Source organism: Odocoileus virginianus, unplaced genomic scaffold, assembly GCF_023699985.2.
Source record: "Odocoileus virginianus isolate 20LAN1187 ecotype Illinois unplaced genomic scaffold, Ovbor_1.2 Unplaced_Contig_3, whole genome shotgun sequence".
Lineage (NCBI taxonomy): Eukaryota > Metazoa > Chordata > Mammalia > Artiodactyla > Cervidae > Odocoileus > Odocoileus virginianus.
Genome location: NW_027224320.1, coordinates 332296 through 354882, shown reverse-complemented (window position 1 = coordinate 354882; position 22587 = coordinate 332296). Strand labels below are relative to the sequence as shown.

Genomic DNA, 22587 nt, shown 5'->3' with positions numbered 1-22587 from the left:
AGTCCCAAAGCACGACCCAGACTTCTGCACCCCACAGTCCCAAAGCATGACCCCAGATTCCCGACCTTTCTGCGAGGGGGAAGGAGCTGTAGGACAGAAAAGTCCGGCCCACCTCACCTCACCCGAGTGAACAAGCCTGACCCGCACACGGAGACAGGTGGCATCATGTGCCCCTGAGGTCATCACCCAGAGGAATGCAAGCTCTCACCTGAACCTAATCGTGAGGGATGACCAGACGCACCAAACTCAGGGACACGCTAGAAAACCCCAGGCTTGGACCCTTCGGCACCACCAGTAACATGGAAGGACACCCAGCGCTGGTGGCTGTTCTACAGACAGAGGGACACCGGGAGGCACAAATGCCCGCAGCGGAGGCCCCATGACCCAGCCTGAGATGTTCGGTAGTCAGTCCTCAAGGATGCGCCCGGCCTCCGTGTCAGATGCAGGGCACTGTCAGCTCGCCATCATCAGGGAGGATAATGCTCTCGTTCTCAGGAGATGAGGTCCTTGAAGATGTGGATGAGAGGACAGTACCTGCAAGGACCTCATAGGACCAGCGGTCAGCACGGCAGTCAGCACAGGGCTGCAGGAAGATGACCCCAGGGAGATGACCCCATCGTGTGGCCCCAAAGCAGTGGTTGCCGGAGCAGCCGGAATCAGAGCCACAGGCCAGGGAGCAGCTGGACGCGGGAGGTCAGCAGCAGGGCTGGGCAGGGCGTGGGGGAGCTGAGCCACCGCAGAGCCCAGAGGAAGAGCAGAAGCCTCGAGCGCCTGAGGCCACCCCGGAAGCCAAGGACGGAGCTCAGCTCAGCTCCCTGAGCTCAGCAGCAGTGACGAAGCCAGGCGGAGGGTGGACGCGCTGGGGGCGGGCGCCCGGCCTCGGCCTGAGCGAGGTCAGCACGTCCTCCCACTGGGGCCTCTGCAGATGGCCACCTCCCTGCCCGGGCACCACCACGCACAGCGGCTGGAGCAGCAGAGCCAAGGGCCGAGGACGAGTCAGCCGTGAACTGGCGTAACAGAAACAAGAGCTCACCTCGAGCTGGGAGGAAAGGCGTGGAGCAACCCCACGAGGCCCCCCGAAAGGCCCTCCCCACACACCACTCTCTCCCCAGCTCGCTTCCCCAGAGGAGAGCCTCGCCCTGCCCTGAGCCTGCTTCCAGGCTGGATGGCCGGTCAACGAGATGCAGTGGAACATGCTCTGATTTGCTCTGAGATATGAGATGGAGTTCAACACCACTGTGATTTGTGATGCCATTTATATAATTAAACATACAGACAGGGGTCTGGGAGGTGGGGTATGGCTAATGGAGTTACAGAGCTGCTAAAAACAGCAGGCAGCTGCCGGCTGGAGGGGACATGGGGTGGCATCTGCTGACGGGCACTGATGGCCACAGGAAGACCTGCCAACTCACCCAGGGTCTCCTCTCTTTAGCTGTGCCTTTTAATCAAGATTTTAAAGTTCCCAACAGACATGGAGCAGCAGCTGCTGGCAGCCTGTTTCACAGACGACAAACTTAAGGTTACAAAAGGGCCACATAGGGCTTGTGGAAGAGGTCAGCTTGTCCTGAGCTCCAGCTCAGAGACCTGCCGACAGCCTGCAGCCCCAACAAGGTCTGATGTGGGTCCACCCAAGCCAGCGTGGAAGTCGGCGTACAGGTCTGGCTGGGTCTGTTGACGCCAAATACTTTCTTACTCCTCCAGCTCCTCCTCCTCTTGTAAGTCTGAACACTTGCCAACGTGTAACGGTTCCCATAAACCCCCACACCCAGCTCCGCACCCCCAGAGCAGGCAGCGCAGGGACCGTGTGAGCACGGGGGCCCAGTCCTCCTGGCCAGCTGTCCTCTAAGCCGCCTTAGAACAGGCTCGCGTTTCTGGCTGTGCCACCGCATGCAGTCTCTGCAGGACGCCCTGTGTTCAGCGAGCCCCACGCTTCCCACCCGGTCCTGGAGACGCCTCTCCAGGCCGTGGGCGAGGATGGTGACAGGGTCTGCGTGTCGGGAACCGGAGTCAGGAGTCTTCCCAGAGGAGCCCGGCTCCTCCTCACACCACGGTCTCTCTCCCCAACCGTCTCCAGACGGGACAGAGCCTTTCTTTCTGCAGGCAGTGTCCCGAAGTACAACTGCCATTTAATGGAGGAAATCGTCAGTACTGTCTGATTTTTTTAAGGATTCTTACCCATGAGGAAATAAACAGGAGGAACATATAGAAGCGTGTGACCACTGGCCAGTGTGCAGGCATACGAGGGCACAACCCAAACCCGTGGGACGCCATCCGGCCTCCCCTGACAGGACATACAAGGTCTCAGGCCCCGGTCAACAAGGGGCTGTGATCAGCTGAACCCAGGAGGTGGATGGGAGGAGGCCGCAGCTAGTAAGCACCCGCTGCATGCCCTGCTCCTGCCTCCACAGGCCCCGCCCGCCCTCACTACCAGCTCCCCACCTCCCCAGAGCAGCGCCACCCCCCATTCTCCCACCGGAAAGTTGCTTGCTGGCTCCTTCACCTCCCCAACACCCCGCTCACCCACCACCTCGCCACTTTTCAGCACACCCACGGCCCCGTGGAGGGAGGAAAACGCCCTGCGACCGTGCGAGGCGACAGCTGCAGGAGAATACAAATGCAGGAAAGGCAGAGTTAACGAGCTGTGTGCTAACATGAATCCCACCTCAGAAGATGGAGCAGCGCCCCGAACCTCCACCCTCCCACCCCTGCTTTCTCCTCCAACACCTACTGCCTGCCCGTTCTCCAGGGCTTGCTGTGTGCTCCCCACCGTGTAGCACAAAGAACGCAGGGCCAGCGCCGTGCTATGGGGACAGGGCAGCAAACCCGTGTGCGCCCCACAGCCGCGGCCTCGGGGCTGCCCTACCTGTGCGGGCCTGACAGAGCAGAGGGCCCTGGGCTCCCGGCGGCGCTGTGACCCCAGGAGCTGGGGAAGCGCAGCATCCAGGGCCCACCACCTGTGCCCAGGCCCCCCGAGGAGGAGTGGGGAAACAGGGGCTGCCCCCACCTGCACCAGGATGCGAGCCAGCCAGCCCCCAGCACCTGGGGCCCCTGGCAGGGCTTCTGTAGGCAAGCAAGACACGTGTTAGTGGTAAGCACCTACCCCCAGAGCGGAAGTATCTGACAGAACCACCCCAGAGCCTTCAGCACCATCCCCCGACCGGGATTCCAGCCCACAGAGCAGCTCGGGAGGCTGAGGATCCTGGCCACATGCGGGGGTGTCACCTGGGGCCCGGCCCACCGCAGGGCTCTGAGCGGTGAGCCCTGGAGCCTCACACGGCAGGACCAAGTATGTCCCTGCCCCACGGGCGGGGCATCCAGCCCTGGATCGGAGTCAGGAGGGGCCGGCCGGGATGCCTGCAGCAGGCAGCACCTGAGCAGGTCACAGCAGGAGCCCCCAGGGTGCTGCGTGCACACCTCACACATTTAATGAAAACAAACTCTCACACACTGAGTTTGCAAGTAAAAGGAACAACTGCTACTCTTTTCTTAGACTAATGGAATGTTCCATTTTCCCCCCAAGTCATACAAATATATCTGCACTTAATGAGACAGTTGTGCCTACCTGTCAGGCCTAAATAATCAGGCTGCCAAAGAGAGAGTTACAGTGACTCAAATACAGATACACTGCAGAATCCCTGGGGAGCCTGGTGACACTATAAGATTCAATGAGCGTGTAAGACAGCGTGTAAGGCCACGTGTGCGGCCCAGCCCTGGAGCCGACCCCCGCCAGCACACCAGCCCAGCCCCGGAGACGACCCCTGCCAGCACACCAGCCCAGCCCCGGAGACGACTCCTGCCAGCACGCCAGCCCAGCCCCAGAGACAACTCTCGCCAGCATGGCCAGCGCAGAGCCAGGACAAACGCCAGGGGCTTCCGGACACAGGCGGCGGCTCAGGGCCTCAGACAGGCCGGTCCCTCACTGGGCCCCAGACCCCCTGGGGGACAAGCTGCGCCAGGCGAGCTGGCACCCAGCTCTGCACGGTCCAGCATCGCACGGCACCTCCCGCCAAGCTCCCTCCACCACACGCCAGCCAGAGCGGACCGTAGGGGCTGGAGTCTCCTGTACCCTCCCTCCTGGACATCCTCTGGTCCCTCTGTGCCTGATGTCCGCCCCGCGCTCACCCTGGTACCAAGAGCGTTACTCTCCACCTCCCGAGGCTCCTTTTTCCCTGCAGACTCCCTCCCCAGATGCCAGAAGACAACCACCCCTCAGACACAGCCACAGGCTGCAGCCTTGCCTCCTCCTGGTGGCCACACCCCCATTCACTGGGAGCTCCTTACCCAGGGCCCTTCCAAGGGACAGCCTGCAAGCTGCCTGCCTTCAGTTCAATTGGTCAGTCGTGTCCGACTCTTTGCAACCCTGTGAACTGCAGCACACCAGGCCTCCCTGTCCATTACCAACTCCCGAAGTTTACTCAAACTCACATCCGTTGAGTCAGTGATACCATCCAACTATCTCATCCTCTGTCGCCCCCTTCTCCTCCCACCTTCAATCTTTCCCAGCATCAGGGTCTTTTCCAATGAGTCAATTCTTTGCATCAGGTGGCCAAAGTATTGGAGTTTCAGCTTCAGCATCAGTCCTTTCAATGAATATTCAGGACTGATTTCCCTTAGGATGGACTGGTTGGATCTCCTTGCAGTCCAAGGAACTCTCAAGAGTCTTCTCCAACACCACAGTTCAAAAGCATCCATTCTTTGGCACTCAGCTTTCATGATAGTCCAACTCTCACATCCATACATGACTACTGGAAAAACATAGGCTTGACTAGACGGATCTCTGTTGACAAAGTAACGTGTCTGCTTTTTAATATGCTGTCTAGGTTGGTCATAGCTTTTCTTCCAAGGAGCAAGCGTCTTTTAATTTCATGGCTGTAGTCACCATCTGCAGTGATTTTGGAGCCCAAAAAAATAAAGTCTGTCACTGTTTCCATTGTTTCCCCATCTATTTGCCATGAAGTGATGGGACCGGATGCCACGATCTTAATTTTTTGAATGTTGAGTTTTAAACCAGCTTTTTCACTTTCATCGAGAGGCTCTTTAGTAGTTCTTTAGTCTCTTTAGTTCTTTAGTTCGCTGCGGTGGCTGAAGACCAAATTCCTGTGGAGGAACACGGTCCCTGAGGGGAACCCTGGGGCCCAGCATCAGTGACACAGGCGCAAGCGATCTCCCCTGAACCCATTCAGAGTCCATAAACAGGCTTCTGCTTGGCAGCCGAGCCGCTCGAAGCAGCTCGCCGTGCAGAGGAGCCGCCAGCAAGAACGTTCCTGGACAGGCTGGCCTCTCGCCCTGCTCCCTCCTCCGCCAGCACCAGCTCCTGGAAAGGGGCTCAGCCCAGACGGGGCTGCTGGGTGTCCCGGTCCAATGGACATGGGGTCTGAGTGCCCGCCACAGCCGAGCGGGGCGCAGGGGCTGAAGGCGACACGGAGCAGGCCTGACCCCGAGGCCGGAGGAGGCAGCGTGCCCCTAGTACAGGGCACACCAATGCCCGTTTCCATCCACCTGTAAAGAGACTGAAGCCCGGGCCACAGGATGCCGGGGCCCCTGGAACTCTCAGCCAAGGGAAGCTGCCCCTGCAGAGGGCCCAGCCGCTCCGCTAGGTCTCTTGATGTCCCAGGTCCAGGGTGGTTGGGCTCAGGTACGCGCTGGAGTGCCACATCCCACGGCGGAGAGAACCAAGCCTGCAGCCCGACTCCCCACTCATAGGGAAGGTGGCACAGGAAGGCTCTGGGCAGTGTGCCCGTCTGCCAGAGAGAGAGGGGAGGCGGAGGAGCGGCAGGAGCTGCTGGTCTCCCTCTGGGAGAAGGCCAGGCCTGATCAGGCCGAAGCTCCCGAGCTCTGTGGCGTTTACCCGGGACCCACCCAGCAGCCAATGAGCTGAAGGCGCTCCACAGCTGAGCAGGGGCCGTGGCCTCCGGGTGCGCGCCTGCAGACCCTGCCTCATCAGCCGGGGGGAGAGGGCAGCAAAGCGCCCATACCCTCAGCAGGGAGTCCGGTTCAGTGGCAAACTGGAGGCTCCTGACACCTGACAGCCAGTCACTCCGGGAAGGTCTTGTCACCAATGTTGACTGACCTCTGGGCCATGGAAAACCCCGGGGTGGCCAACACCCCAGCGTCCACCGGCCCACCACAGCAAAGCCAAGGAGACGCTGCCCACAGGGCCGGCCCAGTGGAGGCACTTGCCACGGGAAGAGCCACCTCGTCCGCACCCTGCCGCCAGCAGGGGAGACCCCCAGGCTCGGGGGGCCGCAGGCTGCTCGCTGGCCGGGAGGGCCGCGACTCTCCTGCTCCAGGAGTAAGCGGCGTATGGACAGGAGCTTTCCACCCGGTCCCACTGCTGCTGCCTGATGGCCGCCGGGGCCTCCTGGAGAGAACGTGACAGCGAGAGGCCCCCCCCCGGGTGGCCCCACGGAGGGGCTGGAGGGCAGGTGGCACCCTTCCCGCTGGACAGACCCGGCCCCACCCCCGGGAGGACACAGGCCAGGGCCTCGCTCACAGGCGCAGGCGGGGCCAGGCAGGGCGCAGCCTCCCGAGGTCCCGTCCTCCTGCCCATGACTCCCGCAGCCGTCCCTTCCCCCCCACCCAGCGGGGCCCAGGACTGCCCCCTCGTGGGCCCAGCACGCGGGACAAGAGAGGCTACAGGATGTGGCCTGGTTCCCAAGGGCACCGGACACTGGTGTGGCAACAGCCACAGCCACCGCCTGCCACGGTGAGGGCGTGAGAAGCAGGAGAGTGGCCCGGTTCTCCCCACCTTCCCAGACCCACATAGGCAGGACCGCCCGGACTCCCAGCCCCTCGAGCACAGGCAGGGCACCGGCAGGAACCAGGGACCCGTCTGGGCCGGACTCTGCCGTGAACTCTCTAGGATGGAAACCCCTCTCCAGACCTGCAAAAGAGCAAGCATCACGAGGCATGAGGAGGGTCTCTGGGTTGGGCGGGGCAGTGGGGGCTGCAAGGAAGCAGGACTTGAGTGTGTACGCCCCCCACCAAGCTGACAGGAGGGAAATGTTCTGTCAGCCCAAGGAGCCAAGCACCCAAGCCCCTCCTGTGCGTGATCTCAAGACTCCACAGACAACCGAGGGGCCTCCCAGGCATGACCACCGCCCCCTAAGAGAAGGGCCTACAAGAGACAAGTGGCAACCAAGGAGGACAGCCAGGACGCAGGGCTCGTCCCAGGAGTCTGGCTCCTGAACCCAGTCTAGGCCACAACCTCCAACACCAGGTGCCAGACACCACCAGAATTTTCAGTTCTCCACCCTGCAGTCCTAGAGAACCCGCATGATCATCCAAAGGACACCCGGCCCTCAAATACCTGACTGAGTGCGTGCACCACGGCCCATGCTCCCAGGGGAGGACCACACGACCCGGCCCACCACCTGGAGGAAGTGCCCTGCATGGGGCCTCCCCCTCACACACCTGCTCCCGGTCCTCACGGATGCTGGGACCTGGGACAGCCGCCTGCCTGAGGCATGAGGGCCAACAGGAGGCTGCACAGGCCCCCAGCCCTGCTGGTGGCCACAACATGCCCGCCAGCCTGCCCACTGCCCCACACACCTGTCCCCTGCTGCTCGGGTCCCCTCCCGCCCTCTCTCCAGGCCACCGCGGCATCTCAGCAGGACTCTGGCAGTTTCCTTTTGATTTCCACACAGAACCTTCTGGAAACCATCCCAGGTACGACTGCATCCGGCCACGTGCCCCCAGGCCCACGAGCCCCTCCATGCGCCGCCCTCTCCCCAGGCGTGGCCCCAGCTCCCCAGCTCACTGAGCCTCCGGCCCCGGGACCCCGGGTGTCCTGCACCATGCCTCAGGTCTGCTCCACAGAGAAGGCCTCGTGGGTGTCCATCTAACGGGGTCCTGCTCCTCCTCTGAGTTCCCGGCCCTCAAGCGCCTCCAGCTTCCCTGCCTGTGATCCGCTGCACGTGCACCCTCTAGGGCCCGTCCCGCTCAGCCCAGCCCGCAGCCCCCAGCGGAACAGGACAGGGTGGGAGGCAGGAGGAGCTGGCAGAAACTGGCGCAGAGGAGAGTTTAAAGGCCAGGCAGCAGCTTCCTGTCAAGGAATCCACGGGGAAACGTGAAGAGGCACCAGATTTGTTGAGTCTGAGATCAAAGTGCCAATGGGTGTGAAAACCAGGCTGCAAAGAGTTTGAGAAACCAACTCTGATCTCCAGACGCCACAGCTGAGGGCCAGGACGAGGGGACAGGGCAGCTCCAAGGGGTGGCCGCTGGGACAAGGCAACTCCTGAGGGGCCAGGGAAGACAGGGGCGTGGGGAGGGGGAGGGGGGCGGGGCAGGCAGGACGGAGTCAGTGGGTGTGGATGGGCTGCCACAGCGCCACGCGGGGTGAACGTGGGCCCCCAACAGAGCCAGCAGAGGAGGGAGCTGCAACAGGGATGGAGCTCAGCACCTGTGCCCCACCTGCGGCCCATCGGGACCGGCCCAGGGCCCCGGGGGCCAGGCGCAGAGGACAGCAGGGGAGGCGGGGGCGAGCCTCTGGGGCCTTGGGGGCAGGCTTCCCCACCCCTGCTCTGCCACGCTCCTCTCAGAGGTATGCAGATAACAGCCCCAACCGCATTCCTGAGCCGCTTACGGATGTTGAAAGCACCACCAAGGAGCCAGAAAGGCCTGTGACCTCATCATCAGTCCACCAGAGAACTGTGCACCAGCTGATCAAAGACCCTGCGACCCCCCAGCCACCCCCACCCAGCCTGACCTTGAACACGCTCTCCTGAACCCTCCCAGGAGCTGTGGGTGCGGAGGAGCTGAGCCGCTGTCCTTGCTCCGCCCTCCCTGCAACAAGCCTTTCTCTGTTTCCAACTCCAGTGGCCCGTCTGTCCCACCTTCCCGCTTCAGATGATGAAGGCAGGGTCGGGAACACGCACGCGGGGGGACCATGCGTCCACACGCAGCAGCTCACTGCAGCAGCCCCACGCGCAGAACAGGCCTTCAGAAGCAGGTCACAGACAGGACTGCCATTCCTTGTCATTAGCTTTATGGACTTTCTCCAGTAAGGAGCTCAATCATTCTCTCACACAGAAGAGGACCAAATAGCCACGCTACAGAAACCAGAGCAAGGAGCACGCTGAATGCCCGCGACACTCAGCACCCTGGACAGACACCCTCCAGCTGGCGGCAGGCGCAGGGTCGGGGCCTCTGGGGTCAGGAGGCAGGGAGAAGGGCCCAGCCAGGGCCCAGGCTCCCCTGTCCCACTTGCAAGGACCCCAGGAAGGAAAGAAAACCCTCTGCCCAACTCAGGTTCTACTCCCATCCTTCCCCTCCTTCCTAAACTCTCAACGTACACTTCTGACACCACATGCGCTGAAGCAGCTGCGAGCACAGGACCCACTGCAGGCAATGCCGCAGCCTCGCTACCCTCCGCCAGAGCTCCGCTGGGGCTCTGACGGTGACTTGCTCCCTTCCACTGGAGCTCTGACTGCGCTTCTCTGCGTCTGCTCAGGCTAATCCGTTGCCTGACCTCCAGCCAAAGCCCACGCACCCGGCAGTGCAGGAGGCAGCAGCCACACAGCCTCCCAGAGGCACTTCTCCTGGTCGGCACCCCTGACGGTGTGGAAGCCCCAGACCAGCCCCCACACCCCCAGCACTGCACGACCTGGGTCGGGCATGACTGGCTACCCTGGGCCCTGTGCCCAGACCCTGTCTGGACCGGAGCAGGGAAAACAGCCGCCAGAATCCCACCTAAGGACCCACAACAGGAAGCAGCGAGCTCCCAAAGGGAGCGGGGCCTCCAGCTGCACTAGGAAGCGGACGGTGACCAGTGGAGAGCGGGGCCTCACAAGGATTCAGGGGCACCTGCAGAGATAAGGCGGCCTTGGGCCCTGTGGGCTCTGTGTGCTGGCAGAGGGCACCATCCACCCGGACATCCAGGGGAGTCTTCACTCTAAAGCTGCCCTTCATGGAAAGAAACCCAGGCCTGTGCTGGAGGCAGGAGACCCCTCCCCCTGTGGGGGGTCTCCTCTGGGGACACTTGGGGGCAGGGCCAGAGGGGAGCTGTGAGGCCCAGGACTCCGGTGAGAGCCGCACGCAGGCTGCAGTGCTCACCAGGCCTCCGTCCAGACTGATGAGCCCTGCGTGTCCTGGCCAGGCCCCGCCTACCTGGCTGCTGGACTGCCTGCCCCCGGCCGTCTCCACGGTGACAAACCCCCGGCCACAGACCTGGCTCCCAATCCCTAGGACACCGTCCCCATGGAGGAGAAGCTGTGACTTCAGCCCGACACAGGTCCAGGGCTTGAACTCTGCTCCCTGGACCAGCGGAGCCAGGAGGGCCGCCTGGGGACCTGCACTCACCAGGTGGGCCGACCGCTGCTTCTCCTGGTCTGCACTGCCCTCCCCAGGACGCAGGGTCACGCTCCGGGGCTTTGCAGATGGCTCTCTGTCTGTCGTGGCCACACGGACCAGCTCGTGCTGGACCACAGCCTGCTCCCGGTCACACCTGGGCCAGAGGAGAGATGGAGACACAGGTGCAGCGCGGCTCACGCAGCGGTTGGGGCAGGGACGTGAGGGCCGACAGGACGCACAGCCACCAGAAAGGGTCAGGCACCAGCGACGGTCCCCAGGGGTTGGGGGACACTGCCACATGTCCTCAGACAGCTGGGGAACCGGAGACCCAATGCCCAGTGAGAGATCCGCAAGGCAGGGGCCCAACCCCACTATCCGAGGCCCCTTCAGAGAGGGGCGGGGGACAGCCCGCCTCCCCGCCCCACGCCAGGACTGCAGGGTCGGGAGCAGTAGCCTTGGTTCTCAACGGTCACCTCTGCGTCCTGGACGCGCCCCTCCGCTTGGACCTGTCTCTAGTCCCCCTGGTGAGATCCTCCCAGAGAAAGAAACAGGCGGCTGAGAGGTCTTAGAAGCGCTCTTTACTGGGGGGGTAAACAACTCAAGAGTGGAAAAGGCCGCGGCAGTTCAGCCCAGAGAGCACAGCGGGCATGAGGCCCTGAGAGCCACACTCTCTGCCGCAGCACAGCCCCAAGACCGAGGACCAGACATGGGGCCTTCAGCAGGGAAAATGCTCACAAGGCAGTGAGACAAATGGAAGATAATTAGAAGACTGGATAAAAACAGCAAGATAACAAAATTTTACACAACTTTGAAAAACATAAGGCTAAACTAGAGGGAAAAAAAACATTTGAAAAAAAAAGTCCAAAATGTTAATATGGGATGATGAATCTACCGGTGAATTTTTCATTCCATATATATCCTAAGTCTTCCAATAGCACGTATTACTTGAACGTTTTTTAAAATGCTTAAAAGTATTTTTTTTAAATAATATTCTGGTTAATTGCTTGGATGAGACCTCTGGGGATTAGGGACTGGACACTCTCAGAAGGTGGGTCCTTTTGAGATCACAGGACGGACGCGGCTGCGCTGACCTGCAGAGGGGGCTGCCCAGCAGGGCTGACCCAGGCCCGCCGCCCCCCCGAGGGGAGCTGTCTGCATCCGTTACAGAGGCACAACCTTGCGGCTGCAGACGAGCCCCTCAGTACCAGCCAGGGGCTTGCTGAGCCACACCGCGAGGACCCCACATCAGCCCCGGGGACCCTGAGGCCTAGAGACACGGTGCACCCAGGGCCTCTGCCGCTGCCTGCCAGCCCTGCCCCAGCCAGGGCGCTCACCAGCCTGAGGCCTGTGCTGGGGAGGCGCCCACACCTGCAGCCAGGCCACGAGTGAGCTCCTCCAAACACGGCTGTGCACACCCGCAAGGCCATGGAGCCCCGCCCTCCCCCACCCAGAGTCTCCTGTCGTCACACGAGGACCAGAGCCACCGAAACCGCAGGCCTGGCGTCCCACCGACGTAAGACAACGTGAGGGACCAGAACCCCTGGCCTCTGGGTGAGGAGAAGGCACCTGGCGAGGAAGGCGTAGGCCCGGGGCGAGCGGCTCCTCAGCATACCTCTCAAGGGGGTCCACCTGCACCCTCAGGGGTCCCTGGGCACTGCCACACTCCGGCCTGGGCGGTTTCGAGTCTGCAGAGATGGATAAGAAGAGGTCAGCAGCAACCCACGGATGCAGGGAGGCTCAGCATCACCCAGAGGGGGCCGAGGGGACGCCCCCAGATGGACGCGGTCACGGTGCTCACCCAGGAGAGGGCCCGGGAAGACGCCCCCCAGATGGACGCGGTCACGGTGGTCACCCAGAAGAAGGCCCGGGAGGACGCCCCCAGATGAACGCGGTCACGGTGCTCACCCAGGAGAGGGCCCAGGAGGACGCCCCCAGATGGACGCGGTCATGGTGCTCACCCAGGAGAGGGCCCAGGAGGACGCCCCCGGGGTGGACGTGCCCGGGGCCAACACAGAACACAGGCTTGCCCTGCTGTCAGGAGGGAGGCGCCCTGAAGGCCCCTGGTCTGTGTCCTGTACAGACAGGGTGGCAGGGTCACTGGGTCAGTGTGGACACCTGAGTGCAGTGAGCGACACCCCCCTTCTACCTCTCAGCTGCTAGAACCCAGGCACCCTCCCCAGGAGGCCAGCCGGCTGAGGGGAGCTCCTCGCCTCCACACTGAGGGGTCAGCGGGGGCGCGGCCTGTGTCTCTTGGGCCCCTTCCCTAGGGCTCTGATCTGAACGCGGCCTGCGCTCCCGGGAAGGAAGTCTGCACACCTTTCCACCTGCGTCACCTCGAGTGTGACAGCGCTTCAGGCAATCACGGGAGGCCCACCTTCCTGCAGCAAGAACCCGGGGATCTCCAAGCAAACCTGTTCACTCCCCTCCTCCACCACACAGTGACAGTGAGGGTCTGCTGCCCCCGTGGCCTCAGCTTCATGGTCCCCACACAGCAGAGACCTTGGCCAATGTCTCCGCCTGCTTGCAGGCGTCCACGCTCGGCCACGTGGGCCACAGGAAACCCAGCAGGAGAACCAGGCTGTGGGAGGAAGGTGGGCAGATGGGTGCTGCTCCCAAGACCTTCATGGCTGTCAACCGCAGAGGCTGGGGGCTCAGGCCCTCGGGAAGGCCCCCTGGGGCAGCCCCCTGGGCCTCATTGGGCACACAGCTCTCCAGAAGGCCGGGCAGGCGCGCTGGGGCCTCGCCAGGAGCATGCAGGAGGCACTGCAGGTGTGGGCCTGATGGAAGGCTCCCTGGACTTAGTGACTGACTGACAACACTCTCCTGAAGTAAGATTTATCACATTTTTGCTTTCTACATAGTTTTCCTTTCTCATGACTACAAAAGTAATGTGGGCACCCACTGTAGAGTTCGTGCCCAGACCCTTACAGCCACATTCCACGGCATCGGGCCAGTCCTGCGCTGGTGATGCCACGAGGGAGCAACCATGCAAGGGGCCGGGCCCTCGTCACGGGTGTGACTGTCTCTGCACGTTTCCCTGCAGCCCGTCAGAGGGCGTCACGGCCCTTGGCAGGTGAACTCTGCTCATACTTTGCTAGTTTCTCACTCGTTCTTCACTCATTTTTTCTAAACTGTCTCAAATTTTAGTCATATTTCCCACCCTTCTTCATTTAAAGTTTCTTCATTATATTTCGATCTCTGACTTCAGACATGCACTTGGGGTATGGTGTGACTTAAGGGTTTAATTTTAACTTCTTTTCCTATTTAGAAAAATTAAAGTAAGAAAATTTATAAAGAAAATTATAAAGAAATTTATAAATTATAAATTTATATAAATTAAAAAGAAAAATTAAAGAAGTTTAACTTCTTTTAACTTTCTTTATTAGTAAACTAAGAGCTAACACTGCTTTTGAAAGTAAAAGCAGGGACTTCCCAGGCGGTGCAGAGGTTAAGAATCCGTTCCTTGCAATGCAGGGAATGCAGGTTCGATTCCCGGCTGGGGAACTAAGATCCCAGACGCCATGACTACTGGGCCTGTGCACCACAAGCAGAGAGGCCGTGCACAGCAGGGAAGGACCCCGATCGGCCCAAAGGAGATCTCACGGGCTGCAGCTGAGACCTGGTGCAGTCAAATAAACATATACCTTACAACATATAATAAAAAAGAATCCTAAAATCAGTCCACTTCAGGGAAGTCCATCCACACTGACGACTCTCCAGCTTTCAGAAAGTCAAAACTCACTCACTGTCAAACATCAAAATACTTTGTTATTTTCATGGTCATGTAGCATGGCTTGCCGAATCTTAATTCCTCAACCAGTGGCTGAACCCACGTCCCTGCAGTAGAAGCTCGGAGTCCCTAAAGCGTGTCAGGAGCCCCAAGGCAAACAGTGCAGGGGATGGAGTGTCACAAGGCCCAGCCAGCAGCCCAGGCCGCCGTTCCTGCGCCTCACACTCCAGACAGGAAACCACGCACGGGTCCTGAAACGGGTGAGGCTGCGCCACGCCTGAGCCCCCGCCACCCCATCTGCAGGGCCGCACCTCAAAGTCCAGCTCCCGCGCCGGCTTCCTGGAGCCCCCGAGTAACGAGCCCTCCCCTGTGCCGCCGGCCCCGATGGGCGCCCATGTCTCACGGGCAGGCGACACGGTACCCTGCAGGGTCACACACTCAGCTCCCGACAGGCTGGGTGGTATCCCAGCACAGGGCTCACAACCACAGGGCCAGCACGCAGCCCACGCGGAGCGGACAGGAGGCAGCAGCCCCCTGCGAGCTGGCACCCCAGCGGGGCAGATCAGCGGAGAAGGCAGCTCCACTGCAAGGCTGCGCCCCTCCAGCCCTTCGATGTAAAGCACGCACACACACTGCAGCGGGGAACCCAGCTCCTCCTTGACAAGCTCTGCATTTAACCAGCTGCCACGAGGACTTTTCCAGTCTGTGACGTCTTAATATTTTTGCACTATACTTTCTCCACTCTTAAATGCGTTGTTCCTCTGTGCTTGCTAAAGCTTCCCTGGTAGCTCAGATGGTAAAGCATCTGCCTACAGTGTGGGAGACCCAGGTTCAATCCCTGGGTTGGGAAGATCCCCTGGAGAAGGAAATGGCAACCCACTCCAGTATTCTTGCCTGGAAAATCCCATGGACGAGGAGCCTGGTGGGCTACAGTCCATGGGGTCGCAAAGAGTCAGACACGACTGAGCGACTTCACTTTTGTGTGTGTTTGCTAACAGGAATTATTTCAAGAAAAGCACAGGCTTTTCCTCCCATGACAGATGTGCCAGCGGGGAATGCAGGCCCTTCCTGCCCAGCGCAGGCGGCTCCGGGCGGGCTGGGGGGCCTGGGGGCTGGGTGGCGGCCCTCCCGGAGCCCAGCGCCACCAGCCCAGGAGCAGGGCCAGGACCCCAGGGCGAAGGGCAGGTCAGAGCTCTGAGGACGACACCAAGGCCACCCCGTCACTGCCTCCTCCCGTGCGGAGAGGCTGGCACAGTGGGGGACTCTGCCCTTGACTCAGCAGCGGTCCTGCAGGCTCTGCGGACACTGCTGTCCTTGGACGGGAGCGCGCCACGCGGGTCCCTCGCTCCTGGGAAGTGCTTCCTGCACGCACCACCCAGGGCTCAGGGCGCTGTCTCCAGGAGGACCACTCCACCCAACCGCGCCCAGACCTTCCGCCCTGGCCTACCTTTCTCTCGGCCTCCGGAGGAGCCAAGGGCAGCAGCTGGAGGGTCCAACGGCCCGACTCCGGACGGCTGGCCGGGATCCTTCATGCGGTTGACCACGTTTTCAGACAGCTGTGGCAAGGATTGAGGGGAACGGTTACATTACAGAACCCTGGGGAAGTGACGTCCCTCACTCACACCCCGAATTTCTAAGCAGACCACCTCCTCAAGACCAACTCCCATAATGCACTGAATTCCACTCAGAACCACTCCTGTGGGCCCACCCTTCCCTGGGGGCGTCCAGGGTCCCACCACGGACAGCACCAAGTTAAGGACCTTCTCTCCCACTCCACTGATTTAGGTCATACCTGAATGGTCTAGTGGTTTTCCCCACTTTCTTCAATTTAAATCTGAATTTTGCAATAAGAAGTTCATGATCTGAGCCACAGTCAGCTCCCAGTCTTGTTTTTGCTGACTGTATAGAGCTTCTCCATCTTTGGCTGCAAAGAATATAATCAGTCTGATTTCAGTATTGACCATTGGTGATGTCCACGTGTAGAGTCTTCTCTTGTGTTGATTGGAAGAGGGTGTTTGCTATGACCAGTGCATTTTCTTGGCAAAACTCTATTAGCCTTTGCCCTGCTTCATTTTGTACTCCAAGGCCAAATTTGCCTGTTACTCCAGGTATTCTTGACTTCCTACTTTTGCATTCCAGTCCCCTATAATGAAAAGGACATCTTTTTTGGGTGTTAGTGCTAGAAGGTCTTATAGGTCATCATAGTACGGTTCAACTTCAGCATTATTGGGTGGGGCATAGACTTGGATTACTGTGATATTAAGAGTTGGAAACAACAGAGATCATTCTGTCATTTTTTAGATTGAATCCAAGTACTCCATTTCGGACTCTTGTGCTGACTATGAGAGCTACTCCATTTCTTCTAAGGGATTCTTGCCCACAATAGTAGATATAATGGTCATCTGAATTAAATTTGCCCATTCCAGTCCATTTTAGTTCACTGATTCCTAAAATGTCGAAATTCACTCTTGCCATCTCTTATTTGACCACTTCCAATTTTACCTTGATTCATGGACCTAACATTCCAGGTTCCTATGCAATATTGCTCTTTACAGCATCGGACTTTACTTCCATCACCAGTCACATCCACAACTGGGTGTTGTTTTTGCTTTGGCTCCATCTCTTCATTCTTTCTGGAGTTATTTCTCCACTGATCTCCAGTAGCATATTGGGCACCTACCGACCTGGGGAGTTCATCTTTCAGTGTCCTATCTTTTTGCCTTTTCATACTGTTCATGGGGTTCTCAAGGCAAGAATACTGAAGTGGTTTGCCATTCTCTTCTCCAGTGGACCACATTTTGTCAGAACTCTCCACCATGACCCATCTGTCTTGGGTGGCCCTACATGGCATGGCTCATAGTTTCATTGAGTTAGACAAGGCTGTGGTCCATGTGATCAGTTTGGTTAGTTTTCTGTGACTGTGGTTTTCATTCTGTCTGCCCTCTGATGGTTAAGAGGCTTGTAGAAGCTTCCGGTTGGGAGAGACAGACTGTGGGGAAACTCTGATCTGGCTCTTGTTCTGATGGGCGGGGCCATGCTCAGTGAATCTTTAATCCAATTTTCCACTGATGGGCGGGGGCTGTGTTCCCTCCCTGTTGTTTGGCCTCGGGCCAAAGCATGGCAGGGGCAATGGCAGCAATGGCGACCCCCTTCACAAGGACTTGCGCCTGAACTGTGTACTCTGTGCCCTGACCCCGCAGCAGGCCACTGTCGACCCGCGCCTCTGCAGGAGACTCCTGGACCCTCCTGGGCAAATCTGGCTCAGTCTCTTGTGGGGACACTGCTCCCTTCTCCTGGATCCTGGTGTTTGGGCCCTCCAAGAGTCTGTTTCTCTGTTTCCCCAGTCCTGTGCAAGTTCTGTAGTCAAATCCCCCTGGCCTCCAAAGTCTAACTCCCGGGGGTCTCAGTCCCTTTGCCGGCTCCATTACTTGCTGCAAGGCGTACACTCTGGGGAAGTGCCTCACATCCTACTGGCCTCATCTAAAGGTCTGCAAATACGCCAAGAGCAGGGGCCACTTCTCCATCCCTTCCAATTCCCCCAGGGCCACACTCACAGCAGGAAATCTAGCACGGCCTGACTCATTCACCCTGGTTCCCCCACGACAGCTGGATAATCAAGGCTTTCCTTCATGGGCCAGAGTGAAACAGCCCCTGAGAGCGTCAGTCACTTTGCTGAACGCCTAGTACAGGCACAGCATCGCAGAGCACAGGGAGGGACGTGTTAAAGAGAGGACCTAAGGATGGAGCGCATGGCAACAGCTCCACTTCAGGGGTCCGGGACAGGAAAGTGCTCCCCGAGTGCACAGAGGCGGGGGCCTCGCACAGGAAGAAGAAATGACCGTATGTGCAGGACAGGCAGTGGCTAGAGAAACCACGGCGTGCCTCCTGTGAGACACTGCACAGCCATCAAGAAAGGCAGGCAAGACACGTCCCTGTCAGAGTCAGAGGACATCTCGTGCATCTCGAATTTGTAAAAAACATTCACAATTAAAGAGGCAGACACGCAGCCTTGGCACACACACATTCTCCAGTGTGTGCATCCGCTCAAGTGCACCTCACATACTCCTGAGGCATATTCTACACCTGGGCAGGAGCAGACAGGCCAGGACTGTCACTTCTGGCACTTCTGTGCTGCAGTTTTTTACCAAGAACATTTTTTAGCAGCTAAAATTAAAATAATAAAATTGAGCCCCTCTGGTATTTAATCAAATAGCTAGTTGATGATTATGGGACAAGAGAAGACCTAGCAAGCACAGCAGTGGAAGAGAACTGAGAATACATAAACAAACCTATGTATCTGTGCTTGACTGATTGACAAGGTGCCAAAACTACTTAATGGGTAAAGAAGAGTCTCGTCAACAGACGGTGCTGGGACAGCTGGCCGCCCAGGTGCAGCAGGATGAAGTTAGACCCCCATCTCACACCATATACCAAACCTGACTCCAAAGGGATCAGAGATCAAAATGCAGCAGTTAAAACAATGTAATTCTCAGAAGAAACTAGAGGGGTAAATCTTTATGACCTTGGCTTTGGCAGTGATTTTGTAGATATGACACTGACAGCAGGAGCAATCAAAGAGAAAACAAATATATTGAACTTCACCAAATTAAAGCGTTTTGTTTTTCAAAGGACACAATGAAGCAAGTTCAGGGATCACACACAGAATTTGCAGATCATTTATCTGACAAGGATATGTAACTAGAATATAAAAAGAACTCCTACAACTCAACAATACAAAGAAAAATAATTGAATTTAAAAATAGGCAATGAATCCGAAAGATCATGTCTTTAAAGAACATACACAAATGGCTAAAACCAAATGAAAGGATGCCCAGTATCCTTAGTCAAGAGACATAAGCAAGTTCAAACCACAAGGAGATATCACTTCACACCCACTACAATATCCATAATCAAAAATTTCAGGTAGTAGCAAGTGTCGGCCAGGACATGCACAAGTCAGAACCCTAATACCCTGCTGGTAGCAAATAAATGGTGCTGTCACCATGGAAACCAGTCTGCAAGTTCCTCGAAAGTTTAACACAGCGTCACTGTTAGACCTGGCAGTTCCACTCCTGGTACCCGCTCAAGAGAAATGCAAATTCACGTTCACACTCATCTGCACCTGTGAGTTTACATCAGCATCATCCATAACAGGCAAAGGTGGAAAAAAAACTCACACATCCATCAACTGGCATGGGGGATGAGTAAAAATAATGGAGTATCAGCCACAAAAAGGGATGAAGAATTCACACAGGCCACAGCATGATGACCTGAGAGCATCACACCTAGTGAAGGAGTCCACACACTGCACACCCTACTTGTGTGAAGTATGCAGAACAGGCAACTCTCCAGAGGTGAAAGGAGGCTAGCTGCCTTGGGGTTGGGTGAAGGCGGAAACAGGGACTGACAGACGGTAAAGGGTAAGAGGTGGGTTTTTCCACATAGTATTTGATATCTCTATTTCAAAACTAACATGTCATTAAAATCCAAGAAGCATGAGAGTGAGTGCTGAGAAAGAATAAAACACAGTCCCGCAGGGCCGGGCACACATGGGGATGGCGGGAAGTTCCCTCAGAGGAGACGGCACTAATGGGGACCCCTGCCTGACATGAGGAGGCCTGCCAGGCTCACGTCTTAAGAATCAGGGGGAAAGGATCTAATTCCGAGCAGAGGGAAGGGTGAGTGCAGGCCTCTGAGAGGAGCCAAGTCCAGCCTGTCTGAGAGTCTGACGGGAGCCATGTGTTAGGCTGGAGGGGAGGACCAAGGTCAAAGGCCCACTGAGCCTGGGAGCAAGGGAGGCTGTGGTGGGCGGGGGAGCTCTGCACAGCGGAGGGGGCTCTGGTTTCCTCGTCCCAGGCCCCCAGGGGGATCCACCAAACTGCACCACCTGGTGAGCGAGGGGTTAAGGAAAACACTGGCAAGCTTCTCAGGGGCAGGAGGAGATTTGTAATATTTTTTAATGTTGCTGCAAAATAAAGCAAGGAATATTTTTAATCAACAAATACACACAGACACACACACAGTAGTCATGCGAGAATAAACACCATCTGGGCAGCGCTCCCTGTACCAACACAACCAGAACGGAGGCCCCAGAGCAGACGGGTCTGGGGACTCGGGGCCTGAGGCCCACCGGTCACTGTGCTATCAGAGCTGGGCACGGGGAGCTGGGCACGGTCAGGGGGCAGAGGGCCAAACCCCGAGCAGCGCTGGGAAGGAGGAGCCCACCCACACCCAGCTGTGGGGCCCTGACCCACTCCTCCCTTCTGGAAGCTTCCTGTTCCACACCCGGAAACAGGGCCCGGCATGCTGAAGCGGCTGGTGCAGAGTGAGGACAGGGGCTGTGGGGCCAGATGGGCCTGGGTCAGAAGCCAACCAAGCGACCGCTGGTTGCCTGACCCGGGGCAGGGACCCCCATCCGCTCCACGTGCCCCTCTGTGGCATGGCAGTAGCTCACGGTGCGGGCAGTCACACGGCTGAGCTGCCCAGGGCTGCTCCGAGGCCCACGGTGAAGAGACCGCACACCTGGATGGACACAGGCGCGGAGCGGGGTGACCCACAGCATGGCGCACACAGCGGGGCCTCATTCCTACAGAGACGGGAGGCGGCACGCCATGGAGGCTTGGGAGCGCCTGGAAGGATTTAGGAAGGTGGCAACTGCTGGCCTGTGAACACAGATGCATCCCACAGCCTTCGAGAAATGGGTGAGGGGCAGGTGACCCCCACTCGCTGGAGAGGGCACGTCCTCACTGAGCCCAAAACACAGTGTGTGTGCAGGTCCTGAGTCCAACCCAGCAGCTTCAGTCCACGGGAAATGACACGCTGCACAGCGGGTGGCGAACCTGTGACCAGAAATCAGGGTCGTTGCAGCCTCAGAGCACAGGGCAGACTGGAGACAGGATGAGAGGTCCCCAGAGTCTGGAAGGGGCGGCAGCTCCCAGCTGTGGGAGGAACTCGACCCGGCAGATGCCAGGGGCTCCCCTGAAAGACAGGGATGTGATCAGCCTGGCCCATGCATGTGGGCACCTCCGCCTGCCAGGCTCCTGGCCGGGCCCACCCCACTAAAGATGAAGGCGTGCGTGCCTGGCAGCGACAGAGCTGCCCCAGAGCAGCACAGACGGGCCTCAGCACAGAGGCCACGGGCAGATTTAGATCCCTGAGGGACGCTTGGTGAGGGCAGCCACAGGGAGCCGGGCTGCAGCGAGGGGACAAGTCGGTTCTCACAGCAGGGAGGGTCCCAGGAGGAGAAGTTCAGCAAGCCGCCTCTCCTGCCGTGGACGGTGCTTTACTGAGCCCAGGGCAGGCAGTGGAAGGCGGAGTACGCCTGTGCTCATCAACGGCCTACTTAATTAGGAAAACATCAACATGAAAATTAACAGCTTTTAGTCTAAGAAAGCAACCCCTATAGACATGTGTGAGAGGCGGCTGCAAGGAGGCTGCTTTCCAAGCACCGTTCTTCACATCAAGCACGGCTCTGGGTGCCCCAGGTAACGTCCTCACGGCCTCACACAGGATGCGGGGTGGGGGCCTTCATGCCGCGACTGTTCAAGCGCCGTCTTCCGAGGACCCTCTGGGTGCCTGCTGCACCCTCCTTCCCTGGCCCATGGCTCCTGCGAGCAGGCCGAGCACCGCACAGGCTCCAGACAAGGCTCGGGCATCCAGCCCCAGGTGGCTCTGCCCTCCTGCGACTCTAAGAAGATGCCTCTGCTTTGCTGCAGTGGTTGCCGTGGAGATTCTGTTGGCTAGTCCTTCAGTTGTCTATGAGCTGAAATTAGATCCACAGATCAAATCCAAGTATCTGGACAAGAAGAGTCCTGGAGGGCAGTGACTGCCAGCGCCCCAGGGGCCCGGCAGGCGACACAAACGGATGAGGCGGCCTGGCAGTACGGGGGGCAGGGGCGCAGTGAGAGAAGACCCCGGGGAGGGCGGCGACCTCACAGCTCTAGCCAAGGGCTGCCACACGCAAATACAGACCAGTCTTTTGATGTTTACCTCAAAGAACTAAAAAGTGAGTTGATGCCAAGCCTCCAAGTTTCAAAATGTTGTGAATACCCTGAAGTTCCCAGGCTGACGATTTCATTCAAGAAGTAAGGAGCCAGGGGCTTAAACCTCTGTCCAAGGGTCCTGCTTATAAGCCTGGCTCCAGGTCCCATGCTGGAGCCAGAAACCAAGAGCAGAACTCCCTCCCCCCAGAGCAGAGGCTGCAGGACCCGGGATGGTGACCTCTGACAGTGCAGAGGGAACCTGTGAACAGGTCCTGAGCCCGAGGAAGAGGTTCCCCAAGGATGGGGGCAAATCCCCCAAGGATGTCTTTCAGGGGAGCCCCTCGCATCTGCTGGGTCGAGTTCCTCCCACAGCTGGGAGCTGCCGCCCCTTCCAGACTGTGGGGACCTCTCACCCTGTCTCTAGTCTGCCCAGTGCTCTGAGGCTATGATGACCCTAATTTCTGGTCCAAGGTTCACCACTCGCTGTGCAGCGTGTCATTTTCCCGTGGACTGTCCTGCAGACAGAGGGGCACAGAAGTGTGAAACGGCAGGGCAGGAGCACACATCCTCCCCAAGGGACGGGCG

The 22587-nt window shown here is 58.6% G+C and overlaps 1 protein-coding gene across 3 annotated transcripts in view; it reads right to left on the bottom strand.

Annotated features, from left to right (window-relative positions):
- The window catches only part of CHCHD6 (coiled-coil-helix-coiled-coil-helix domain containing 6), a 105739-nt gene that overhangs the window by 65950 nt on the left and 17202 nt on the right, over window positions 1-22587 (bottom strand). For all 3 annotated transcript variants that reach the window (XM_020881235.2, XM_020881250.2, XM_020881242.2), the window contains 3 exons: window positions 15468-15576; window positions 11903-11975; window positions 10300-10444 (listed from right to left, as the gene is read on the bottom strand). In XM_020881235.2, coding sequence (XP_020736894.2) covers window positions 10300-10444; window positions 11903-11975; window positions 15468-15576 — 327 coding nt within the window. The remainder of the gene's footprint in view (window positions 1-10299; window positions 10445-11902; window positions 11976-15467; window positions 15577-22587) is intronic.